This window comes from Phalacrocorax aristotelis, chromosome 2, assembly GCF_949628215.1.
Source record: "Phalacrocorax aristotelis chromosome 2, bGulAri2.1, whole genome shotgun sequence".
Lineage (NCBI taxonomy): Eukaryota > Metazoa > Chordata > Aves > Suliformes > Phalacrocoracidae > Phalacrocorax > Phalacrocorax aristotelis.
The window spans coordinates 132,824,845-132,852,040 of NC_134277.1; the positions used below are offsets into that span (position 1 = coordinate 132,824,845).

Consider the following 27,196-nt stretch of genomic DNA (forward strand, 5'->3'; position numbering starts at 1 on the left):
CTTTAATAAACTAGCATTGCTGTTAAGATGTTTAAATAAAACTAAAGTGCAGAAATGAGCTTTTGCACAAATTGGAAATAATCTATACCAGTCATTTTTTAAATGGACGTCCTTCATTGGTAAAGTATAGAAATACAGCCTGCCTGTAACTACGAAATGCTTTCAGTCAAGAGCAGAGGTGACTTGTTAATCTGTTGCACCAAGTGCCTCAGCAGGCTAAGGCTCCTTCAGCGAAGTGCTCGCAAGATAAGAAGTCAATATGAATGCAAGCTGGGTTATGCACTTTACCAGCCCCTGGGTTTCTAACCTGTACTCTGCTAGGCCTACCCACCAGCAACAACTGTCCATACCCTCATGAATCCTGTGGTCTCCACTGCTACGGAATCAGAAATAAAACACTGCAAACAAATCACGTAAAGCTGAGAAATTATCTAGAATGTAGAAAATAATTTGCTATTTTGTATAAAGTATTTCATGTTTCCTTTTGGGAAAATTACCTGAAGATGTTCAGAGCCCGAAGTAATTATGATGATATTAAAATCAGGATCTTAACACGCTAGGAACTGGTTTACATTTGCCTCTTCTCTACGTAGGAAAATCTCACACAGCTTTCTGTTGGACTAAAACTAAGCAGGAATCCTGTCCACTCAACAGCATACAGCTCAGCTCGCCATTTACTGTACTTTTAAATTACAACAAAAATAATTGTTGCCACTCAAACTAATCTGTTACCTGCATGAACCCTTCCAAATTTTCTTCCTCCAAATGAAGGTGAAATACTGCTAATTTGAACTATACATGGCTCTTTGAAATGGGTTACTCCAAAGTCAACTTAGCAACCAGCACCACTAGAGAAGAGGATCATGAAAAGAAACCAATCAAGATGATACACTGTTTTGTGCAAGATGGTTTTATTAACAGACCAGAGTTTGAAAGATTGCAGCTTGGCATCTGAATCTGCAAGGGAAAAAAAAAAAAATTATCGTTAGCCATGTGTAGATCTGAAACTACTCTGGCCACCTGAAAAATTAATACATTTCTGCAGTTTAATTTGGGCTGAAAATACTAATTCTATTTCACTGGTTTTAAGACTTCAGTAGTCTTGCACACAGTAACTAACATCTCTTCACTCAGAACACAAATTTCAAGTACCAGCACTAACAGGATAAACGTTGATAACCTCGAACTACTGACACCTATTTTCCTACTTGTCTAAAAGCATATTGGGGGAACCTTATTTAAAGATATACTGAGGCACTGTGCGTATTCTAACTATTGCTGCAGTAACTCTATTTTCAGCACATTACAGGGACTGTTTACCTACAAAAATGAAAGGAAAAAGTAGACTTTAGACCAGTTCCTGTAAAGTTTGCTTGAGAGCTAATGAAATTTAGTAACTTGCCAAAACTTAGTTGTTAAAATTTGGTATCAAGTGCTATGCCCTTTTCCCCCAGTCTATATGACAGAATGGGTACTGGAAGTCGTCTATTATTGTTTTTAAGTTTGCTTGAGACTACCACTTAAGTAATAAGAAAAAAAGATAAACAGCAGGAAACCATCTAGGTATAGGGAAGAGTAATAAATACTCATCTTCAGATACACAGCCCTTCACAATGACAGTACTTAGAGTACTAACAATATCTCGCCTGAACCTATTGCTCTAGTTACCCATTACCTCAGCAGAAACTACATTCTTCTATTTCCTACATGTAGGCAACTTGTCTTTTAAACATGCACTCTATTCAGAACAGTAGGAAAGTAGCAGGAATAGAAAGCGCAGGAAACAAGAACAATCAGTTATCTCAGCTTTACCCCAGAGGTGTGTTTATTTGCTGCCCAAGCAGAACAATTAACTGCTTATAAGCATAAAATAAACTGCAAGGTCACTTCCTAAACTGAAAGATGGAGTAAAGCCCTGGTGTCTGCTACTTACATGGGATGCTGAGCTAAAAGTCCAATGAAAAACACAAGCAACCAGCTGAATATCCCTAGTTTCCCTGACAATGCACTACTCCTCACAGGTATTTATAGCCACTGCAATAGCAAACTAGAAACTTCCCTCCTGTAGGGAGGCTCCTGAAAACATAAGACCACCAGTATACTTCCGATGTTTGACAGTGAAGACAGAGAAGAAAGGATCTACGCTGACAGAAAAGCTGCAGGGTTTCAATTAAAAATTGCTGTTTCCATCTTGTGCTCAGAAACCAGACAGGAGCATAAACTGAAAGCAGTTTTGCTCAACCTTGATTACGAAACCTCACGCACTGACTTAAGGGAAACATCTGCCCGTACTGAACTTGTAACAGTTTGTGCCACCAGCAGCAATATTTGGGGGGTTACCTGGGGTGGTAACGTAATACCACCCCAGGCACCAAACCTCACAGCAATTCTGCACTTCAAAGTTACCCGCTTCTTCCCACAGTTGAGCTAAAAAGCTTTACAAGAACACTACCCCGACTAAGTAACTTCTCTCCTAAAGCACAAGTTTCCACGTGCTGTGTAACCAGTGCTTTAACACTCTGCTGCTTCACAGGTGGAGACAACAAAGCAACATGCAAAAACCTCGGGGAGTGGAAAATCAGGAAGAACAGCCTACAAAAAAGCTTCAAGGAAAAAAGCAGCTGTCAAATGAGAAGATATTTCATAGGTCTCCTTTAACTCCTTGGACAGACAGCAAACCTCAGTGAACTCAACTTGCTACACCTGGCTGGTTATAAAAAGATTTTTAAAAGGCTTTAAAACCAAAACCTTCCTCCCTTCAATAAATTTAATTTCTGAGAACTCAAATCAAACAGCAACTGCACCAGTTTTAAGCTGTAAAGTCACATCACTACCTGCTACTTTTTATTATCCAGTTCTCTGGAAGTTCAGAATTCTTAAGTTAACTGCACAAAAACAAACAAAAAAATCCAAACCCTAAACAACCACCAAACCCAAACAAACCAACCACAAAACCTTGCCTTTGGAGGAAGTCAGTTTGGCAAAAATTGGATCTTTGCCTGTTATTCTTGCCAAGCATCCTAACAAAACAGAATATTCTTGAATTCCAGCATATCTGTCATACCAAAAAGGCATTTATCCTTCATTGAAAATAAGATATAGGCAACACCAAAGCTAGGTTAGTGTGAAAAAAAGGTGAAAAAAGCAATGGGAAGTACAAGAACTCTAAAAGAACGGTTTTGGCTTTGAACAGCAGAGTGACAATAGATGATAAGAGAGACTGTTTGAACTAGACACTAACTTCAGGACTCACCTGTCACTGCCAAACTGCTTTAAGTGTTAATAAACCTTCCCACTTCTAAATGACAGACTATTCAAATGGGCACATTAGTCTTTTAAAATTACTGTTCTGATCACACTAACATGAAAGCTTAAACTGAACCATTCTGAAGCTGGAACAAGCTGAAAAATATGCCATTAAAATGGTTTAAGTTGATAACTTAATTTCTCCCAGTCCTAAACAGGCTTTTACAGCAGAAATTGGAGAATCTGAAAAAAAAAACCACCACTGTACTTGCAATCACAAGATGCTGATCATATTAAGAATTCATTAATGAGGGATGAAAATTTTAGCCAACCTCTCAAGGCTTCCCATCATAAAACCCAAGTAAGGTTTTAAAGCAAGTTATTGCTAAATGAAAAATAAGTTACTGGTAATGTTTATACTTCCTGAACATATCAGCTATAATGAAGATTTAATTTCTTCACCACTGTTTAAGCTTTAGTAAGGCTTTAAAAATGAAATCGCAACACTACTGTCCAAGCAGTTTTACACTGTAGGTACCACCCAAACATACATGACCACTAATGGCAGCAGCCTACACAGGGACAGAACAGTGGCTTGTATTAACCTTTGGTCATATCTCACCATTAGTTCATTCTCCTTATGAGTCTGTTGATCTGATCTTCTCTGTTACCAGCATCTCCACCTTCCACAAAGTGGATCGTTTTCTTCTTCATTCCACCCCGAGGAGAGGATAACTTGAAGGGCCAAAGGAAGTTGTTCACAACTTTGAAGTTCTTGCCAACAGTGTAAATTTCATGGATCACATCTTCCATGCAGATGATGCCAAACTTTCCTAAAATTCAGAAACGTTGTTTTCAGAAGGGCTACAGAGCCACTGGTCAGTGACAGGTTAAAGTTATCAAGTTATTGTCATATCTACTTATTCCAATAAACTTCAGGAAGTCCGAACGCACCCACTCTGTCACAACACCCAATGACTGACTTTTCCAATTAAAATGGATTAGCTGCAGCCAACTCAACATTATTTACTTGTTTTATTTGGCAAGAGGCATCAGTTTCAACTGTTGCAGCCAGCAATAAGGAACAACAAAAAACAAACCCCACTTCGTGAATATTAGGAAAATAGACTGTGTTCTTTGAAGAAAAGGTAGGTTAAATACACCGAAACCCTAATTACGTGTAGCTCAGGGAAATTCACTGAACTATTACTGTTGAATAACAAAACAGCGCGTTTTCTTAATGCCTTTCCAGAGTCTTCAGTGACATGTTATGAGTTAACTGCTTGTACAACACAATGCTAAAAAGGAAAAATGATTATAGCATAATACTTGTACCTTTAGAATCTGATTATCTATTGCACTGGAAAGGGAAGAAACATGGCACAGTCAAATTTGAAGTGATTAACACATCAAGCGCCAAAAATGGGAGACACATCAGTGTTTGCTTTCATTCCTGGCATGACTGGAAAAGGAGGAGCCTCCTAGAGCAGCATATTTCCTGACAACTGACCACCACACTTTGTTTTTACTAAACACACTAATGGCTTTTACTAGTCCAATCTTCTGACAGGAAGTTTAAAAAAGTCTGTTTACCAGACCATGAAGGTAGACACAAACAATGTCTAGTGCTAAATTTGAAACCTCAGAGCGATGTACAATGATCTTCTTTCCTGCTGCAGCACCTCTTCATTACTGAAAGATCTACTGACCTATTAAAGGTCAAGGAGTTTACATTTAAAATTACAGGTTTAAAATGCTAAAATTTGATTTACACTGGTTTTCAATACTTTATAATGACAAGGTACTTCCATCTGGCTTTGTATTAAGCTATAATGACAGAAGTAGAGATTATTAACCAATCACTACTGTTCTCCAGTGACAACTAAGGATAGCTGTCCAGGTTAGCATTAATCATCCAAATGAAACAAGTTGGTCTGTTGTTTTGTTAAGTAAAGCAGTATTTACCAAGGCGTTTCTGAATCAGGGAATTATCAGTAAGAGCAATGCGCTGCTTGTTGATCTTGCCATAACCACGCTTGTAGATCAATTCATGCACAGACTTCAGATTGGGATAACTGAAACAGTGAAGTTGAAGAAGAAAAGGAACTATTAGTCTTTGCAAGCCACCTTCCAAGTTAACATCCCCAAATGAAACTTCCATAATAATTTAAGATCATTTCAGCACGTCCCAGTTGTAAATACAAAAACAGAGAAGCAAATCTTACTCATACCAAGCTCCCGACAACACTAGCATGAGAGTTTAATCATATGCCGCAAGCACTGCTTTCTAAAGCACTGCCTTAATCGCGTTTTCAACATAAAGCAGGGAAAGCACACACGATACAAAAACACTTTAAACACAAGGGAAACCTCCAAGTCTAGTGTAGCAACAGGCAAAAGGCACTCCACATTTGCACCCTGATTTGATAAAACTTGCCATTTCACTCACCCCCATGCAATATAGGGTTCGACAATCCGCAACATGTTGATAGAAGCTTTGTTGAGTTTTACAAACGTGCCATTAAAAATCTGACGCAGGCGAAGAAGCTGCAACACCTTGCGGACCTTTGGGCTGACGCCGTTGGTACTAGAGAACATAGGAAAAAAGCCTCAATTATCTACATGCCAGCAAATGCTAAGTATCAGGTTAAAATACCCACAATAGTGTTGTTCCCACGTGAAATGCATCACTATTTTACCAATCACACAAAGCAAGCTTAGTAGATTATTTACTATCGCTATATATTTCAGTATTAAGTTCAAACCGTTCCATTAAAAGAATGGAAATAAGCATTATACTTAAACAATTTAGAACTACCCTTGCACTATCCTGAACATAATTCTTCCAATCCCACCTTTTGTTAGTTTTCTGTAACACTTCACTAAGCAGAGTTAAACAAACACTTCAACCAAAGTTTAGTAGAATGTTAGGGAATACTGGCATGTCATTTTATCTAGATTAAGGTGGAACATGCATGTATCTGTAGCCTTGCCTTCTTCATAAAAATCAAGGATCCTAAAGACAGCTGACATAGCCAGTATAACGATTTTGCACTTAATTAATTAAGCCCCTGCTGCATGTACAACTTTACTGCCAACAACCTTCCAAGCCACCAGTGGAAGGCTTGGTTTCATCTACATATTTAAGCCCTCAGAACAGGTAACAGGAAAGCCAATTTCAGTGCTTTTGAACATAAAATTGTTTACACCTTTAATTCAATCTTACCCTCTTATCCTGATCACAAATGCCAGTTTCGGTTCTGCTGGAACATAGTAATTGCCAGCTTTTCGGGCCATCCTGGCCATACGGATCTCCTGCCTATACATGTGCCTGTACTCCTTGTGGTAAGCTTGGGCTCTTGCATAGATGAGTTGTCTTTGCACCTTACGAAACTGAAATTAATTGAAAATTACTTAAGGTTATACGACGCCTTTTTACACATGAAAATCACCTTCAGATAACGTAGTATATTATAGAACTTTCCACAAATAACACAGATTAAAGGAACATCTATCCCTATCATGAAGTTTAAAATCACTCTCAGTGATATTCTAGAGAATCTGGAAGACTGTTACACAGCAGTGGTGCTTTACCTTGAACAATGTTATCACATGTCAAGCTTACCCTCACAAAGGCTATAACTCCTTGCCTTGTAGAAAACTAATCTTATAGACAACTTCATGCACTTTGCCCTTACTCTACCCAGAACTGGTTTGTTATTGACAAAAAACCCCCCACAAACATATTTTAGTCCGGAATACGGTCAACTTCTGTATTGTATTATATCAGCAGTAGTAGGTGATATTAACTTTTATCTACAGAATGGTAGGGGTTGGAAGGGATCTCTGGAGATCATCTTGTCCAATCCCCCTGCTTGAGCAGGGGGCACAGGAACACATCCAGACAGGTTTTGAACGTCTCCAGGGAAGAAGACTCCACAACCTCCCTGAGCAGCCTGTTCCACTGCTCTGTCACCCTCACAGTAATGAAGTTTTTTCTCAAAAATATTGCAATAAATAAGCAGTTCAAGTTAAGGAATCATGAAATATTCACCTTTTTTATAGCCAAGATCTTCTTCTGACGTTTGGCTTTTATAGCTGCATAAGCCTGCCGCTTCTTCAGCAGACTTTCCGGTACAGATGGTACCTTCTTTGCTCTAAAGGAATAGAGAAAAAAAACCACAACCTTTTAGCTGATATGAAGAAATTAGGCTTTAAAGTAACACATGACAGATACCAATGCAAACTCTTAACACGTATGCAGGCCTCACTGACACAATCCAGTTCACTGAGGCATCTCTCTTGCTCCCACTGTCACCAGGCCCCAACGCAGCCTGAGCAGATCACCTTCTATGACAGACCGGCTGTTGACCTGTACACAACCCTAAAGACTGAAACCATTGGAGTGACATGAAGTTTTCACTCTACTTGCCACAATCTGATCTGTAATAAAAGGAAGTCTGTTTCAAGCACATCTCTTTCAGATTAATAAACATTTCAACAGGTGCTTTAAGAGAAAAACTAGTTTGGCAGTATTCTGAAATTTATGTCGCAGGACCTTAAACTTACTAAGATTTTAAACTCTTAGACGTGACAAAACCTGCAAGACCAGCGTTTCTAGAGTTATAATTACCCGGGTGAGCTCCTGCCCTAAGCATACCCGCCTACGGCTCCCTACTAGAGCCGCACACCGCCGGCTCCCCACCAAGGCAGGGGCAACCCTGCCTCCCCAGGACCCTCATCCAGGAGCGCCCCTCGGGGGCCCAGCTCTCCCTCCCCACCCCACTAAGTGCCGGCAGGGCAGAAGCCGCAGCCGAAGCCGCAGCCGCAGCCGCCGCCGCCGCCGCCCGCGGAAGGGACGGAACCGGCGGCGGCTGCGCCCCGCCGCGCTGGGCCCTGTCCTCCCGCCGCTCCCGGCCCCAGACCACTTGTGCTCCCTCCCGCCTCGCCAGCGGAGGCCTAGAGACCAGGGATCGCTAGGCAGCACCCCGGTGGTGGGGGCACGGAGCAGGCACCCCCGCAGCCCCCGATGCCGACGGATTATCCCGGTGCGAGACGGCCACTTACTCCTTCTCCGCCATGGTCAGCGCCGGAAGAGAGAGGGCATGCGCATGCGCGAGGCCGGCTTAACCCTACTGCCTGCGCAGGCGGGGCCCTGGGCTCCGGCAGGTCCCCGGGTTTGGGCGTCCGTGGCGGTGCCTGACGACGGTGCGGGTGCCGGGGCAGCCGGCAATTAATTGCCTGAGGGGAGGGCGCCCGGGGGCCGAGGCCGGCCGTGACCCGGGCCGGGCGGGAGCTGCTCCGCCGCCAGGCCCAGCCTCCACGGCAGGGGGTTGAGAAGGTGCTCCGCGCGGTGGGCCTGGCAGGCATCTCGTGTTAACACAGGATTTGCCCTATTCCAGCCTTAAAACCCGCATGGAAAGCCTGGGAGAGGCCAGCTCCCGCCCTCCGCGCCCACTGCGGCGGCGGGGATGGCGGCTGGGGTCGGGGCATGCCGTTCCCCCTCCTCAGCCACATTCCCGCCGGCAGCCCGGTAGGAGGGCGAGAGGGGCAGGAGGAAGGCGGGAGCAAGGCCGAGCCCCGCGAGCGATTCCTAGCCGTGTTCCTCTTCCTCAGCCGCGGGGCCGAAGCGCTTCCAGCAGGAGAGAGAGCCTGTTTCCCTCTCCGGAGCTGTATGGAGCCGTGCGTGAGGAGCACGGCTTTGGGATGGAGCCCTGTGGAGCAGCACGGCTTTCGGCTGACCTCGAGGGCTACCGCCCCCTCGCCCACACCCGGGCCCAGGTCGTCCGGTACCTCGCGCCCGCAGGATCGATCACCAGGATGCACAGGGAAATGGGAGTCGCGGGCTCCGTTTCTGTCAGCATAGGCTTGTGTTAGCTTGGGTTTCCTTTCAGCTCGCCATTGGAAAATAATAATTACATAGATGGAGAAGGGAGGATGATTTGGGAAGCAGTGCCGCCAGCAGAGCTGCCCATCACAGCACTGTGGCTTTTTATTTAGAAGGCTGCTTAAGGCTGTGGCTCTGGGGCATGATCCTCTGAACACCTACGTATGCTCTTAAAATCACCCATGGAGGCGCAGGCCCTGGCGCATCACCACATATGCACAGCAGGAAGCGAAATTGATGATCTGAGGGCTGGAGCACCTCTTCTACGAGGACAGGCTGAGAGGGTTGGGGTTGTTAAGCCTGGAGAAGAGAAGGCTGCAGGGAGATTTTATTGTGGCCTTCCAGTACTTAAAGGGGAACTATAGGAAGGATGGGGGTAACCTCTTTAGCAAGGCCTGTTGCAACAGAGTAAGGGGTAATGGTTTTAAACTAAAAGAGGGTAGATTTAGACTAGATATAAGGAAGGCATATTTTATGCTGAGGGTGGTGAAACACTGGAACAGGTTGCCCAGAGAGGTGGTAGATGACCCATTCGTGGAAACACTCAGGGTCAGGCTGGACAGGGCTCTGAGCAACCTGATCTAGTTGAAGATGTCCCTGCTCATTGCAGGGGGGTTCGACTAGATGACCTTTAAAGGTCCCTTCCAAGCCAAACCATTCTATGATTCTATGAAAACAGTGGAACTCAGAGCATCAAAGAATTATCCAGTGTAAAAAAACACCGTAGGCAGCTGGAATGGGGATAATGAACACCAAGCTCTGTGTTTGCTTGTTGCACGTGTTGCTTGTTGACAGCACGCAGAGGTGCTAGGTAGCACTGAAGGTTATCAAGGTGCTTTGGATTTCAGTTGTAGCTCTATCAATGTTGATTTTGGTAAAATGGTATTGCTTTATGCTAATAGAGAAGCTTGTATCACTTTATCATGTTAAAATCAGCAGGCAAATGCGTAATAAAATAGCTGCGGTATCTGCTGAAGGAAGAGGTTGCACCTTCTCCCAAAACTTTTGAATGCAATTTCTGCTAAACCCGAGAGGCAGCGTTCACAAAGTTCCAACAACTTTCCTGAAAACGGTGCGCTGTGCAGGGAAGGGAGCGCAGCCCAGCACTCTGCAGGACATGGTGGTGGCAGCGGTGGCAGGACAGGTCCTGCCCACCCACGTGTGGGAAGCCACCGGGGCACGGTCGGCTCCTTACCCTCTGGAGCTTGCAGGTGCCTGGGACCAGGGTGTAGCCCATGGATGCCATTTGACTGCTCTGGATCGTGTTCCTTTATTGGACAGAGGCCGTTCCTTTTGCATATAAGATAATGGCATTTAAGGTTGCATGGGTTTGAGTATCACCTTAACCAGCAAATGCTGCTGGAGGCGATGCCCATCGATGGGAAGCCACAGCTGTTATCTCACGGGAGAAAATACTTTCCGCCTGCTGGCACTTCTGGGTTCCCGTTTCAGTCAATGGTTGGTTAGATATTAATAGCTTCTGTGTTTGGCTGACAGACCGAAACAAACATCGGGGTTTTGCTCAGCAGTTTCTCAGAGCTCAGCAGAAAAGCTGAGGTACGCAGGCAAACTCGGGGAGCCTGCAGCTCTCCCCGCAGGCTCCCCGACTTTGACCGCATGCCTGGCCGTGAGCACGACCCTTCGGCCCGCGTTCGTGCTCTTTTAACCCGTGCTCCAGCAAGGCCAGGGCGACTGCTGGCCTGCCCCGCTGCTCGGCTCCGCTCCGGCCGGCCCCGGCCCGCAGCCGCCCGCTGCCGCCGCCTCAAGATGGCGCTCCGGCGGGATGGCGGGCGGAGCGCTGCGCACCCCGGGACATGTAGTCCGCGGGCCCCCACCGGGAGGCGGGTCTCTGCCGAGCCCCGGCCGCCGGCACTCCCGCCCCTCAGCGGCGCGGAGCACCGGTCCGACCCCGTCCCTTCGGGACCCTCCCCCGGCGGCGGGGCGGGCCGGGCCGGCCCGAGGGCGGGCCGGGGAGCCCGGGGGAGGGTCCCGGCCGCCCGGTCCGCCCTATATAGGGGGCCGAGCGAGCAAGATGCTCACTGCCAGTAGCGGGGCCGCGGGCGTGAGGGGACCGGGAGGCGGCGGCGGGTGGGCAGCGCCGTGCCTGGGCTCTTTCCCCGGGGTGTGTGGCTGAGGCGGGGCGCGGGGCCGTAGCGGCGCCCGGCTCCGAGTGCAAGGGGCGCGGGGAGGGGGAGCCCGGCCCCGGGCGGCGCGGCTGGAGCGAAGTCTTCGTCTCCCTCCCCGCCTGCGGCGGGAGGTCCCGGGCAGGGGCGGCCCCAGGTGGGGGAGCTGGGCAGCGAGGAGGGAGTCTCCGCGCCCCCGGTGTCCGTCCCCTCCGGCCCCGCGGGCGGCCGTGCCGGGACGCGCGGGTCCCCCCTGCGCCGTCGGGGTCCGGCAGCATGAACATCCTGCTGGAGCTCTTCGTGGTGACTTTCCGAGTGCTGTGGGCTTTCGTGCTGGCCGCCGCCAAGTGGCTGGTGCGGCCAAAGGAGAAGAGCGTGGCGGGGCAGGTGTGCCTGATCACCGGGGCGGGCAGCGGCCTGGGCCGCCTCTTCGCCCTGGAGTTCGCCCGGCGCCGGGCGCTGCTGGTCCTGTGGGACATCAACACTCAGAGCAACGAGGAGACGGCGGGCATGGTGCGACACATCTACCGGGAGATAGCCGAGGAGGCGGCGGCCGCCGTCCCCAGAGGTAAGCGGCGGCCTGCCGGGGCGGGCTCCCCGGGCTGTCCCCGCCGCCCGGCCAGGGCCCCGTCGCTGCCCCTCGTCTCGCACCTGCCCAGCCGCCGGCCCTGCTCCGGACCGGGGGGAGTTAGGCGAGGCTGTGAGGCCGGCGGGCTCTAGCCCGGAGCCACTCTCACCGGCAGGTGAGAGCCCGCCGGCCCCGGGACGGGGCGGGGGAAGTGGGGTGTCAGACGCGTCCCGTCAGTGCCGCTGCCAGCCTGTGAGCCGGCTCCGCCGTGGGCAGAGACCTGCTTCGGGTAGCCTCGGACTCCAACAGCGGCTTTAAAACCTTTAAAACGCTTTGGCGGCAATAGCAAATAGACGAGTCCTCGCTTACTGTGGGGACACCAAAGTAAATAGAAGTTTTACTGTAATGTGTTTGCTGTTTCCACCCGACCGCTTGTTTGAATGTCAAAATACAAACAACTTCCCCACCCTGCTCTCTTTTCTCTATTCCTTAGTAGCTGGAGATGGAGAAAAAGATGCGCTGCTCCATTGCAACTTGCAGGTTTACACATATACCTGTGACGTGGGCAAAAGAGAAAATGTCTACTTAACAGCTGAGAGGGTCCGCAAGGAGGTTGGCGAGGTGTCTGTCCTGGTGAACAATGCCGGTGTGGTCTCCGGGCACCATCTACTGGAGTGCCCTGATGAGCTTATTGAGAGGACCATGATGGTCAACTGTCACGCACACTTCTGGGTAACTATAAATGCCTTCTTGCTGTCCTTTTTGTCAGTTAATTGTGGGAAACTACTGCTGTTGCTTAACTCCTCTCTCCTTGAATTTTGTACTTGCTCCCTTTCATTTGCCACCTCACCACTTTGTGGGTTTCTTATTTTTAACTTTTCTGTTTAACAGGAATGGTGGGTATTAAAGTTATTGACAAACAGTTTTAAATCAACTGTGTTTTCCTAGAATCCTGAGTTCTAAGTCTTGTGCCCTTTTCTGTAGCCCTGGATATGAAATCCTTTGCAAGTATAACCTCTGAATCTGCTTAAAGGCTGTTACTGTTAATGAATGACTTCTCAGCCTTCTTCCTGTAGTCTTCTGCCAGCATGTTAGCAGCTTTAAGATGCTGTTTTAATGATGGTTACAATAGCAAACTTGCGCTTTTCTGGAAAAAAATACTTAAAACCCCTGCTGGAAATATTTGAATTGCCTTGGAGGCAAATTGTTCCTTTTGAAGGCTGGGAGGAAAGGCGAAAAAGACTTCTCAAGAAATTGGGCCAAGAACACTTTTTCAGGAATCTTGTGTATTTGTCCTCATGGCTTTCTCTGGGGGCTGCCAGGAGAAGTAAGAAAATCTTTAATATGGTTTCTGGGGTGATACTGTCTCCATAACTAGCAGATGCTGATCAGGCTATGTGGTCTTTTTGTCTATCTAAGCCTTGTTTTCCAGTGTGGTTTATTTTTAAACCCACAGTAGCATGGAGTTACATAAATTGGAGTGTCGAAGGAGGGCATGATGCACACTCGGGTTAGCATTAGTTGTCAGACTGAGCCCATTGTTAGTATTAAAACTGTTCTTTGGTCCTTCAAATAAGGTTATGAAATACACTTGCATAACAATCAAAGGCTTAAGCAATCTGAAATATACTTCAACTTAAGCCTTCTTTGGCTGGTCTTACCTTTTCATAATAAAATTTTGTAAAATGCCTCATCTTCAAAACTTAGAAGGCCCTCCCAAACCGAACTTTTTCAACATGGAAGTGAAATAGTGTTTCATAACCCTAAAGGAGCCCCTTCAAATCTGCGCTGTGAAACACTTAATGGCAGAGCAGTCTTTTTCCAATGTATTGTAAAGCTTGCAGAGAGAGTGCTTAAACTTCAGTGCACAAGATAGTGTTTAGAAACTCTTTTAAACGCAAAGTATATTTTAAGGCAATTTGAAGAGTTCTGAGAAAGCTTATGTGACCTCTTAGAACTAAAAGCTCTGCGAGTTCCCCTTCATAGAAGTTAAAGTAATGCTTAAGCGAACAGAGATGTGCACTAGATTTAATGACTGTTATTGATGTGGTTTAAATGCCGAATTGACAAAGTTTCCAAGAACTCTAAATTATGACATCACCATGAATTAAAATATGGGAGGATCCTAAATTCTCCAGCTGTTCTTCCTTCAGGCCTAAGTCATACACTTATTTATAACATTGTTTCAGAGACCTTTTTAAAGCACCCTCTGTGTGTTCTGAGTCTCTTATAATAATAGGAAACTAAACTTGGAGTCTAATATTGCTATGATTGGGTTTCCATAACAGTTTCATTCATTTCTAAATCTAACAGTGTGAAGTGACTTTAACATCTTAAAAACAAAAAAAAATTACTCCAAGAAGGTATAGTTAGATCTGAACTGTGGAACTTGAGACCTTGGCTTAAGCTTCTAAGGAGCAGTCAACACCCCTTATATTTAATTGAGGATCTGTTCATATGTACACTTCCTGCACATCCTGTGTCCTGCTTTGCTTTTCCTTTTATTTTTTGCTGTTGGCAAAGTTTTTTTCCTTGCCTTCCCCTTCATGATCCCAGAAAAGGTTGGCTTGACCAACAGTGGGTGGACTTCTATTAAAAGTAATAGTACTTAATTCATAAGATATCATCTGAATCAGCTGATTTGAAGCCAACTTTTTTGATGCAAGTCAATGCTGACTTAAATAGAACAATGTGTCTAGATGTGTGAAGTCTTGTACAGCTAGACTTTTCCATGTCAGCTAAACTGGTGGTCCAAAAGCAAAGCTAATACTCTGGAGCATTATGTAGGCTTTTAACTATTCTTGGAGGGTGTTTCATCCAAAAAAGCTGTAAATGGATTTTATAAAGACATGGATCTTCCATGTAATGTTGCTTCAGTAGTTAAGTATCTGTACTTTCTAGGTTTTTGTTGGGGTTTTGTTTTTCTTTAATGTGTGACAGGAAATTTTTCTTCATCCCTTGATTGTTAATCAAGCCTGTGTGCTTCTATATAAAAAAAAAAAAAATCTGAAACAGGACTCTAGCACTGTCCCCGTGAAACATCTGAAATAAGATTGATTGACTGCTCTCCATGCAGAGTGCAGGTGATCTGAGCTTGCATTATGTTAGCAGCTATGATCTGAAGGCTGCTCAACTTCTGCAGTAGGTAGTGACATGAAAGTCTGTCACTGGTTTGCTGTTGTGACTCCAGCTGGGCTGTGTACCATATCACGAACTGGCAGTCAAGAGAGTCTTAGCAGCATGCCACTGCCTAAACAGATGCTTTCCATTTTGCTGACATTCATGATTTGTATAATCCTTCCTATGAGTGTTCTACATAAACATGTCACCACTGCATCATGTAGCAATTTCCACAGCATAAAATCCACTGCAGTATTAAAAACCTGTTATTTCATGCTGTGATAACTTGAATGCTTCTGATATTGAAAACATAGGGATAAAATCCATTCCTGGTTTGAAACAAGCCAGCTCTGGTTTACTATAATTTGCAGATGCATAAAACTGTAGCAGGAGTGTAACACTATCTTTCCTGCCAGTCTGTTACAAGAATAATAACTTACTTGGCTGCACTTGTCAATTACTGGAACTGAACTTCTGCAGACTAGGAAATTTTCTTCCTGTGATATGTCAGGATTCAGACTTGAAAAATGTTAAGTCACAGTATAAGATAAAGATGTTGCTTAATCAGTTTTAAGCAAATATAGGAATAGCGGGTTTTCTTTCTTGTGGTTTTACAATAAAGCTTAAGTATCAAAATACCATGTTCTTGATCGTGGAACTGTATTTAATAAAACTACTGTACAAACTCTTATTTCAGGGAAATTTTACATTCTTGTGTCTACTCTAACACTTCCTGGAAGAATAATGCTATTACTGGATAAGTAGGTATTAATATTGTACATCAGCATAGTACCCGGGAAATCCTTCTAGATCTGGTTGTTGAATGGGACTTGTGGAGGGACAAGGGCAAGGCAATGATCAGGGTCTATGAAGGTCTGTGACATGAAGATCCTTCTGTACAGCACATCTTCAGTATTCAGCTCTGGGAGAAGTGATCTGTGTTTTCCTGTCATGTGGATCCTTCAAAGCTTTCAGCTCAAAGCTCTCCTCCTAAAGGAGTTCTCTTCGACTTACCGAAAGGGGGAAGCAAAAGCATTCAGCTACAGCTCTGTCATATTTATGGGGGAAAAAAAATCCACATAGTGAGAGACATAGGACCCAGAATTTGAAGACTCGCGTACTTTATTTTTGAAGTTATGCAGGTATATTTGTCTTTGCAGGAGTTGAAAAATCTTTTAGATGGCCTGACATTGATGCAGGAAGAAGTAAATACTGAGTAAAGAAGGAAATACTACTCAAGTAATTAGGGTATTCAGAAATAGTCTAAAACTTAAATGTACCTTGGAAAGAAAGTTAATGCAGAGTTAATAAATAAAACACCTATTGATGCAACTGTTACAGCTGTCAGTCTAATTAGCATTCCTGTCAATCTAAAGCCTTGGAAAATAAGCAGCTTACAGTTCTCTATAATGTATCAATACTTATGTTATTGTTGTTCTAGTCCCTTCAAGCTCTCTGGTGTTAAATAAAGCTCACTTACGCCTATAGTTTATTTAGTTTAAATATGGAAGTATTGCAATTAGTGTGCACAGTGAGTCTTCTACAGAAGACAAGATGGCTTAAGTTTTATGTTATTTGAAACTGTACCATGCTGAGTCTTGTGGCCTGTTGGCGTAGCAGTTTCTTTTTTTTTTTTTTTTGTCTTCATCTCTAGGATTCTAGCATCCATGATCAAATATAGACACGATGTTCCACTGACAGGCTAGCTATATTTAGCATTTTGGATGAGTGGAATTAGCTGCTTGAATTGATTTTTTTTTTTTAAATTTAATGATAATGTATCCTACGATGCACAAGTTTACTTATAAAGTTTAATCTACAAGTTCTTGACTTTTTCTCTTTGAAAAATGAGTTGGATCAAGTTCAAGTAAAACATGTGCATGTGATCCAAGAAGTGTCATCAAAACTAACTCTTCCCTTGCAAAATGATTCCAACTACATGCCACCAGTAAATTACCCTGGACAGCACATGTGTTTCATATACTGTGGTAGCATGCTGAGTGGTGAATATGAAGGAAAAAGCAGTCATATTCTTAGCTATGGAAATAGTCATATTAGTTGTACTTATAACTCACAAGTGATTTTGCATGGTTCTGCGGTTCATATGTTCTTGGGTTCATTTCTCAAGAAAATAGAGGGAATCTATGAATTGAGAAAATATTGTCTTTCAGATGCCTGCTCTAAAAACCCTACACATTCTCATTTTCTAAGGAAATGTACTTAACACAAGTTTTAGAAAATAAATGGGTAGGTGTATATCTTTCTGGAACTGGAGTGGGCACAAGACTTCTGGCTCAGAGCTTTTCTTGCAGATTGATTTTATGGCCTACCAGGAGCTTGCCTAGCATTGTGTCAAGTACAGTTGTCACCAGCATGCAATCGTTAATTTTATAACCTGTATCTTGCAATCGGTGTCTATCTGTAATCTAGTCTTGTAGTCACATTTTAGTTGTAGTGATAATTTTAAAGAAAAAAAATGTTGAAACATTTTCTGTGTTTTGATCCTTTTTTGGGGGGAGCACCTACGCAAACCATTTAGTTAGGTACCTGGAAGTCTAAGCGTTGGGTCTACAAGTGACCTTATATCAGTTTCAAAGTAGACATGGGTGATGATAAAAATGACTCTTCAGACAACATACTCATCTGAAGAGTCAGCAAGTGTAATTAACCATGTTGGGATGGGGTGGTAGGTGGCTCTTGGTCTTACCCAAAACACCCCTTCCTTTGTCTTGTGTAGGAATCTCTTGAATTCAAGCACCTATAATTGGGATTCCAGAGTGCTGCCCACCAAACTGTAGTTGTTCCACAAGTTACTCTAGCCCCTGAGGTCTATTGAGGCTATTCAGTCATGGTTCTCCATTGTCTGGTGTATCTTGGTGATAAATGAGTAGTTATATATCAAGGAGTCTGAACAAAACAGCTTATAGCACTCTTGACTTGTTTAATTAGCAGCACTTTCATCAGGACAGTGGGAAAATTGCATCAAAGATTCTTTGAACATATTACTCAACACCAACCTTCCTACATGTGCATTCTGTGTTAGAGCATTGTCCTTGTGTGGTGGTGAACACTGACCTCTCTTGTTCAAACAGCAGCTGAATTCATACATTTCCCTTCCTTCTCTTTAATGATGTAAAGTGTTCGATTTTCATTCTAGTCAATTAACAAGTGTGAAATGACCATTCAGAATGTTTTCTTTAAAATGCTTCAGTTACACCAGAGCTTTTGTGACAGCTTCTCTCAGCCATGCTTTGGAAATTAATTTGCTGAGCCATTTGAAAAGTGCATGGATCTTAGATTCTCAAATGACGGAAAATAGAGATTCTCAGATTGTGACCTGTGGATTGTTTGTTGCCTATAGATCAGTGTCCAAAATGGTGGTATAAGGTGTGATCAGCCAGTTACTTCCAGGCACTAAACTATATGAAGCTTGAAGAGTTTAGGTGAAAACAGTAATATATTTCACAGAAAAGCACTGTGAAAGTTCCATTAAGGAAAGGGGAAGTTGTCCTGAGGAGAGCGTGCAAAGACTTCTCAAACTATCTGAAACGTATTTGAAGTATTAATCAATTATTAGCGGCTTGCAATTCTATAGCTATCTAAAATAAAGCTGGAGTTGCAGAATAGCTTGCAGAGGTAAAGCACTTGGGATAGTCTCACTCTTCAGTCTCCTGTGATGACTTCTGAGGGTTGGAGGCTTTTCAGCAAACTGTATGAATGCTTTCAGGATTGCTAATCTGCTCTGAAGAAACGGTCCTGGATTAGCAATCAGTGCAATGATTAAATTTCTGCTTCTTATGGAATGAGGTAGGTCGGCTGAATAAGCAAAAACTTCTGCACTGACTTTGGTCGGATATTTTGCTGTTAATTGTGAAGGATCTGCGGAGACAGGAAAGCCTGGAATGGAATGATAGTCTTTGCCAGCGTGGTGCCTAACCTCACTAGAAGTGGAGAGGGTGGCTCTTCACTGTCTCAGTGAAATACTTGGTCTAAAATATTATGTATATGCCTTTCTTGTCCTGTAAAGGTTAAAATAGCAATGAAGCTTAAAGTTCCAGATTCTTCTATCTACAAATAACATCCATTTTTATTTTATGAAAAGCAGCTAAGTTAATGAGATCTCATTATGTTATTAACTTTCTGTAATAACCTATAACTATAGCAGACTTGTAGAAGGCAGGCGTGTTCCTGTGCTCCACTATGGAGAAAAGCAGTACTAACTGTGATGTGGCTAAGTGTCCTGCTAACCCAGCATTTCCATCACTGCTTAAGACCTGTCTTAACCGATCTGTGTGGGTGAGCAATCCTTTTCTTTAGCTCTCAGCATCATCAATTACTCTGACTAGACAGGTTGAGGAAAGATGAATGTTATGTTGTCTAGCACCATCTCTGCCATTTTAGCACTGCACTTTTAAAATCTTTTCTACTTTTATCTTTATCAGCTGCAAGGTATTATTCTTTCCCAACGCTTCTCATGCTTTGATTTCACTTCTGGGGTATTTTTGGAGGGGGGGGAGGGAGGTTTTTGCTATGTATCTCTAGTACTAAACCTTTCCACAGTGCTCTGTATGTAAAAGCCAGAGCATCACTCTCTTGATAAACCTTGCTCCCTTGACCTTTGAGGTTTTCTGGCTAGTCATACTGGTGGTAAAACTGAGTTACTGATACCTGTCTGTCTTTTGTGAAAAATGGTAGAGGTCTTTCTGCAAAGGTAAACTGAAGTTGACTTATATGAGAAGCTATATGCTTTTACTTGTGGTCTTAGGCTTCTTAGTCTGTTTAAAAAAAAAGGAAACTCTTCCAAAATGCAGTTACAATGTAGGTGAGTAGGCATAGACTGAGGTTGTTAGAATCTCAGTTTCTGAGGGTTTAGTTTGAAAGAAGATATGTTACAAATGGGGGAGAGATTTACATCTGCGCTTACACTTCTGAATGAATACTTTGTTCTTGTAAATAATTATATTAGTATAATGATTTATATGCCAGTCAAATTAACACTTGACACGAGTGAGTTATCACAACTGGGTTGGGAGGGCATGATAGGCCAAGGAGTGCTGGAACAGCTGCAGAGCCGAGGTGGCTGACTTGGCGTGAGCCTTTTGAAATTCAAGTTTGTTTGGCTGTTGAATTCTGCACCTAAATGTGCCCTGGTGCTGGTCACTTCTGCCATCTGTTTGAACTTGTGTGACAGCTTCTTGAGAACTCCCCTTTCAACGTTAGTTTGGAAAAGCACTTGAGCATATGCCTAAAAGTAACTTGTCCAAAATCTCTGACTTTGGATGAATCCACAAGGCAAGCTGGTGGCAAGCTGGCACGTGGGACCACCCCTTGAATCTGCATCTTACCTTGCACTAGTTTTGATATTTATCTGATCCTTGGGTGAGCCAGTTCAGCTCACTAACTTGTCTGGAGGGTGGGGAGGAAAGCTGCTAATTTTCTTGGCCAGGCTGATTAGTTTTTCTGTTTAGAGGCTAGAATCACCTCGTCATGAGATGAGATTTTAGACTTGCACTAGCCAGTGTGTGTATTGGGGAAAGGGTGAGGAGGAATAGGATAAAACCACGTAGCTGTGAGCAGGACATCTGCAGTTGTCTCCTTGTTCTTGGAGAGATTTTCTGGAATAGGATTTACAGGCTCTAAATAGCTAAATAGTCATAAATGGTTCCAAGCTATAGCAAATCCGCCACTGGCATAGCAGACTGAATGTAACAACTCAACTTCTAAAGAGATGGCAGTATTTTAATTGCACACTATTAAAAACCCTTAGATAAAGGTAAGTTAGTTTTCTGAACACATCAAATGATGCTGTGTTAACAACTCTACCTTATTTGCCTTGCACTGATAATATGATTGCTGTTGTGTACCCTTGAAAGCAATGATCTCTGTGCCTACTGCACTGTTTGACTTCTCTGGAAATCAGTTGTGCTAACACTATTTGAATGTGGAAAAAACAGGCCAGAGCCATGTTTCAGCTTGTGGGAAATAAGCATAGTTTCCACAGGCAGGCAAAGAAAAGGAGTATCTCTGTCTTTGAAAACTCACCCCCAAGAGAGTGAGTAGTTTGTTGGTATTTGGTTAAAATGCCTGTGCAAGTAGAATCTTTGAAATGGTATTAGCCACTCTTTTGGTCACTGTATTGGCTGGCCTTTTTTGTCATTTTAGCCTTTGCTTATGAAGCGAAAGTTTACCTTCTAAGGCTATTTATTTTCTGCAGACCTTTTTTTGGGAGGGTGGGGAGAAGTATGAAACAGCAACGCCTTCTGTTTTTAAAAAACCTCTAATCTCCATGCATTTTAAAAATTACACTTCTCATTCACTAAGTTACTTTGTAGTAAATTAGAGCCTTCTAGGGTCTTTCTACCTCAACAAACTTTAGAGTTGAATGGAAATTTAGCTTCAATCTTCTTTATTTTTCTTTTTCCACTAAGAAAGACTGTTACGTGGAAGGAGAAGCTTTCCTTCTAATCTTGTTCCTCTTGTGAGTTACTCAGGGCATAATCACTTTCCTTTTTATAAAGTAATTGATTCAAAACAATGACTTAGTGACTGAGTTGGAGAGGATGAGTAAAGTGACTCAGCTTTCATCAGCATGCAAGTACTACAGCAACTGGAGTTCTATGGAGGTTCTGGCCTTAAGGTATCTATAAAATGTGAGACAGTCCTTTTCTGTTTAGCCACTTCCTGAAAAGTCTGTTACATAAATCATAAAACATGAATGATGACTTCATATTTTCCGTAAGTAGTCCTGACAGTACTGTCCTCTAATAATTTTTTGGAAACATGCAGACTAAAATACCAAGTTTTACTAAATATTCCAGAGGATGACTAAGCTTATGGCAAGGTGGAGAAAAATGTGTATTTAAAAGTTGGATTGTGTTCTTGTTCACTGAACAGAATACTCTGAGCTCTTATCTAATAGTTGTTATAAAATTAATTTGTTATGTGGATTTTTCACTGACTCATAGGGGTATGTTTTCATTTTTGTCAAGATTATCAAATAGCTGGCAATAAATAACTGCTCTCCAAATGGTTGGACATTTGCTGCAAACTTGTGCTAATGAAGGTGAGGGACTAATGTGTTTGTTACACTAATGTCAACATAGTTCTGAAACTACAAATCCTTTGACGTGGCCATTTGTCAGTATATAAACAAAGTAGAATTTCTAGTTGCTTGACTTCAACGGAGCTTAAACCAGCTTTTGTGGAAAGGAGTACCCAAGTGTTAACTTCTTATATCACTTGACCAGCAAACACTGAAGTAATTTGAAATTTGACATTTGAATAAATGCAAGTTAGGTCGTCTTTACTGATAAATCTGCCTGCGGAAGAATGCGAGGTTGGTGGTGCTACCTACTGGGACTGTAACTTAAGTTTCTGAGTTTACAGGAGTGTAACTGGGCTGTCACAGCCATGCTGGAGCTTTGTGTTAGTCTTGGGTATGTGGGAAGCTCAAATGCTGACGTGGTAGAACTGAGCAGAAGGATTCACTTTCTTTAAACTGCCTGTTACTTTTCCATGGCTGCTGCCAACTGTGTAATACTTGCTTTAAATTGAACAGTAATTGTGGTTTGTTAGCTATGATAGTCTGAGAGTATAATTAGATTAATATTTGTGGAGAATAAATATCAACTTGTCTAATAAGATGCCTTTGGGCAGGAGGAAAGAGGTCAGCTTTTGAGCAAGAGTACTTTGAAAGCTTCAGTTCTCATGCTTGGTGATGCCTTCAATTTGTGCCGGCTGGAGAATTCTGCATGCATACATTTGTTCCCAAGTTACACTTCAGTCTAGACTTGTACCTTGCTTGTTTTGCAACATAAGGAAGACTAAACACGTAACTGGGCCTCCAACAGTCTTCTTACCATGCCATCTTACCTACTACTAATCCTTCTCAGCTTTTAGATTATTTTGGCATTTGAAATACACAACAAGCATCACTGGCAACTTTTGTTCTGCACTTCTACACTGCTTAAGCAGAGATACTGTCTTTCTCCCTGTTCATTGCTAGCTCTCAAGAATCCAATATGATTGCTCCGTCCAAGCTTTAAAAGCCATTAAAATTCAAAGTAGGCAGAATTGTCTGCGAAGGCTCAGAATACCCTTAAGAAGCTAGCAAAGGAGTGTCATTACTGGAGGGCATCCAATGGCTGCAGGGACATCATTAGTTTCTGAAAATAGCGTGGTATGTGTATGTTCTGGACTCAGCTGGAAATATGTTAATTCCACAAGAAATTCATCTAGGTGCTCTGCACTGCCTCATTGGACCCTCTCTCCAGCTGAAAGGGCTTGAGACCAAAGGAGAAGGAGAAATGGAAGTAGAACAGATGCTGTTTCAGACAGAGCAGGATAATTTATTACAGGCAAGAGCTCCTGTAGGAGAGGTACAGGAGAGAGATGTCAGAGGAATCAGCATCCTTTCCAGTTAAGGAAAGTTAAGATTCTGTGTTGATAAACTTGCAGTTAACATAGGGACAAAGAGTACAAGGTCTGTGCTGGCTTATGAACTTCTTCCTCTGTGAGATGAAGAGGAATGGGCTGTTGAGTAGGGAGTTGGTATACTTGACTTAAGTGGAGAATCACAGAATGTTTCAGGTGGGAAGGGGGCTCTGGAGGTCATCAGGTCCACCCTCCCCTGCTCAAGCAGGGACATATATAGCTGGTGGCTCAGGACTGTATCCAGATGGCAAAACCGCAGGGAAGAGGTCTAAACATACAGTCAGTGATTTAAACGATGATATATACTGCCACATATATATGAACCCGTTATACATCAACAAAGTGATATCTGCAAGTACAAATGAATGCAGACTACTTGGGGTGCATGTATGGTAGTGTATGTACAAGCATGTCAATTAAAGGCAGCTAGATGCTTCCACAGAAATGACTGGTGGCATACAGTCATTAGAAAGATGAGATACTTTACAGGACAGACCTGACATCTGAGGGTGGAAATAATTTTAAAAGTATGTAAATCTAAAATCTGTTTCCTTTTAGGAAGAAAAAATATAAAAGTTGTCAGGAGCAGAAAGATGGAGACAGCATAGCACTGACATAAAGGCTCTTACTTCCCTTATTATTTCTATACCAGTAAGTGGTAGTTCAGCTTTAATACCTGAACTCCTTCATGCCCAGAAAGCATATAAAGTAGTGGCCTATCTAAAGAGAAGTGAAATGTTCTTAAGAAGAAATAGGGGTCACATTTGGCTGTGTTGCATGTACCTAAACCCCTGCCCTAGGTAAAGGTGCCCTCAAGCTAGGATGATGCAATGGTGGGGAATGCAGGAAAGCTTTATGTAAGGCAACTGGGAGTTTGATTAGCAGCAGGCCACTGTAAACCTTAGGTAACGATACCTTTCCCACCTCCACTCTCAAGGAGAAAGTTTCTGAAGCAGGAATTGTATTATTTAGGCAGCCTTCTTGAGTACTTAACCTACACTTGAGACAAGAGGGAGAACAAAGCTGTTTTCTACTCCAGTCTTAGTTACCCAATTTGGGGTAAAATCACAGGAAATGTAGCTCTTAAAAGAAAGGGGAAGGGGAGACAGTGTAGTGACATGATAAGGTAACGGTAACAAAAGTTTCTGCTGCAATGTCCTAAATGCTTTTCATATACCACTCTCTCCCATCCCTTTTTTCAGCTAAACCTTGATAAAAAAACTATACAAAGGGCAATTTAGCTAGGCAATATTCAGTCGCTCTAGGCATGGCAGAATTAGTAGTAAGGAGTGGAAATCAATGATTAATGATTAATGTTTGAAAGATAACTAGTGGTATTAGTTTCCTGTGGTTTTTTTTTAAATAGCATTACTTATCTTATCTTTACTGTCTACCCTTTGTAAACAGCTTTGTGACACTAAGTTCTGATGAAGGAAACTACTTAATTCAGTTTCAGCTTTCTTCTGATATACTCAACATGACTTGACTCCATGTAAGAGGAACCACTACAATAACCGAACTATTCACAGGAAACAGTGGTAACTATTGGCATTGAAAATTGAAGAAAATTTGTAATTGGACCCTAAACACTACAAAAGCTAAACAAAGTAGTAATGTAATTATGGGCTGGAGCATACTTGTTCTTTAGCAAATGGCATGACAGATGTTTCTTACTACTAACAAACCCACTTACAAACTTCAGTAAATAAGGTTTAGCCTAGTTCTGTACAACTTTGATGCTTCTCAGCTGATTAAGTATGTCTCTTGAGAAGCAGGGGATTTTGTGTGTATGGATCAGCCATGAGGGTGGAGAAAACAGGAATGTTAATTACTAACATGAATTAATAACTAAAAAAACCCAAAGTGATTCAAGTAATAGCAGATATTTTTACTAAGCTAATACTTCATATATTTCAAAGCAGTATTTCATGCAGAGTTGGAGAGGGGAGAAAGATGCTTATTCCTCTATAAATCAAATACAATTTTAAATTGATTGATGTTGCTTTTCATTGCGACTTAATTCTTCAGGTTTTTACTTTATTTTTTACCTTCACCTCTTAACCTGGGTAGATCTTATCTGTAGTTTCAGTCTGTCTGCAAATGTAAGATATCCAAAGTTTTGGGGGATGTGTGTGTGGCTTTGCTTCCTTGTTACTCGTCATCATTATAGACTCCTGTATAAGTCTATCTTGTTCTTTCATGAGCTTCTGGTTGCAAGGCAACTGTAACATTATTACTGTGCATGTATGTTAAGCATTAACTGCTGTTGCAGTTCAATATTAAAGGAATCCCCATGGCCCCAAAACAGTGGGTTTTTATGTGAAGGACAAATAAAGCTTTAGTGAGAAATTGAAGGTTGTGTTGCCTGCCAGGAGCTAAATAACTAAGGGACTCCTTTCGAAATGAAATATTGGAAGGTCTAGCTTTTTTGTTTTGAAGGCAGGGCTCATTCAGGGCACACTTGAGGGCGATCCTTGAATAGTTTTCTTTCATGCTTTTAATACGCTGTCTATGGAAGCTTGGCTTGAGGATGTCATGCGTATCTCCTGATCCTTTTTGCTCTGAAAGGATCTGGGTAGATCCATCAACAATCCAGAGAAATCTGTGACTTTCTTTTTTAATTCATTACACTAGGAAGACTGGGTAATTCTGGCCTATTTTTCATCATCATTTCTTGAGAACAGAAACTGAAGATCAAAAATAGCACTAATTTCCACAGCTATTCAAATGTTTACTTAGTGGCTAATTATCCAGAAGGGCCCCAGCACTTCTTGAAAACAGTCAACAGAAACATCTGAGCTCCTTTAAAGCACAGCTTTGGTCCCTTATTTTAGCAAGGTCAACAGTAGTTGTAGACTTCGGTCTACCTTCTGTATTCAGCCTGTTACTGGCAGAGCAATGTCCTTTGTGCTGTGCAGTCTCTCTAGTGTTCAACTCAGTACTTAGTATTTTCATGTAGTCTTCACACAGTTATTAATCACAACTTAATATTTCAGAGATGCTTGTATAATGGAATTTAAGAAGGATGTGGAGATACTATGGGAAAAATAATCGAGACGATAGTGCAAATAACAAGTAATTACTCTCAGTTCTCATTGGAACCAAATAAACAAGTTAGAAGGAAACTAAATTGTTAAATCCAGGCTTGTAACTGCACGCTTTGGTGTGTGAGAAGACGTTTTGGATATTATAGCATCTAACTTGAATAAATTCTCCTCTGAGAGTTACACAGTTCTAGGGTATACTTTCAAGGCCTCTTCTAAAACAATTTGGCGACGGCTTTCACCATAATCCTGTAAGTGAAGTTTTACCTTGTATTTACAAAATGTATTTAAAGTGATTATCTTCTGGAATAAGCTGGGCTATATGGCTGTAGCTGAAAATAACTTCAGTCTATTTACTGATAAGCTTGCCGTGGGTTTTTTCCTGCCTTTCAGGCACCTCTCTTTCCTTTTTAACACACAGTAGTGCATTAGTGCTATACTACCCAATTTGGATAAACCTACTTTAAGGCAAGGCTGCCACAGCCTGTCTGCAGAAGAGTTAGAGGTGCTATTTTGTCAGACCTTCGTGCATTTCTTCTCAGTTACTGGAATTTCCATGAAACTGGGGCATGTGGAAATCTCTGGATTACACTCTGTGGTAGAGTGAGTGGCCATGTGCTGTCCTGCACGGGAGTAGGAGAACCTGCAGTGTGTCCTGCTGTGGTCCATGAAAAAGAATGGGCAGAAAAGAAGGCTGAACATCCATGCTGAGGGGGAGAGAGGATATAACGTGTATTTTAGACAAAACCTTGGAACAACATTTTCCCATCACCAG

General features: G+C 42.8%; 2 protein-coding genes across 4 annotated transcripts in view; one reads left to right on the plus strand and one right to left on the minus strand.

Annotated features, from left to right (window-relative positions):
- Positions 1–894: 894 nt before the first annotated feature.
- RPL7 (ribosomal protein L7) lies at positions 895–8,428 on the minus strand. Its single transcript, XM_075085246.1, has 7 exons — positions 8,314–8,428; positions 7,301–7,403; positions 6,473–6,639; positions 5,696–5,833; positions 5,212–5,321; positions 3,869–4,079; positions 895–957 (listed from the first exon to the last, which is right to left on the minus strand). The coding sequence occupies exons 1-6, from the start codon at positions 8,325–8,327 to the stop codon at positions 3,871–3,873; spliced, it is 741 nt and encodes a 246-aa protein (XP_074941347.1). The 5' UTR covers positions 8,328–8,428; the 3' UTR covers positions 895–957; positions 3,869–3,870.
- A 2,973-nt stretch (positions 8,429–11,401) lies between these two features.
- The window catches only part of RDH10 (retinol dehydrogenase 10), a 35,379-nt gene continuing 19,584 nt past the window's right edge, over positions 11,402–27,196 (plus strand). The window contains exons 1-2 of one of the 3 annotated variants that reach the window (XM_075085243.1): positions 11,402–11,824; positions 12,318–12,556. In XM_075085243.1, coding sequence (XP_074941344.1) covers positions 11,533–11,824; positions 12,318–12,556 — 531 coding nt within the window. In that variant the 5' untranslated portion in view covers positions 11,402–11,532. The remainder of the gene's footprint in view (positions 11,825–12,317; positions 12,557–27,196) is intronic. The other 2 variants (XM_075085245.1, XM_075085244.1) reach the window with 2 other exon arrangements.

Coding starts and splice junctions, on each gene's coding strand:
- RPL7 (XM_075085246.1), bottom strand. Junction 6,640..7,300: donor AGATCTTGGCTATAAAAAAG/GTGAATATTTCA, acceptor AATTAATTTCAG/TTTCGTAAGGTGCAAAGACA. Junction 5,834..6,472: donor TTTGTGATCAGGATAAGAGG/GTAAGATTGAAT, acceptor TATGTTCTCTAG/TACCAACGGCGTCAGCCCAA.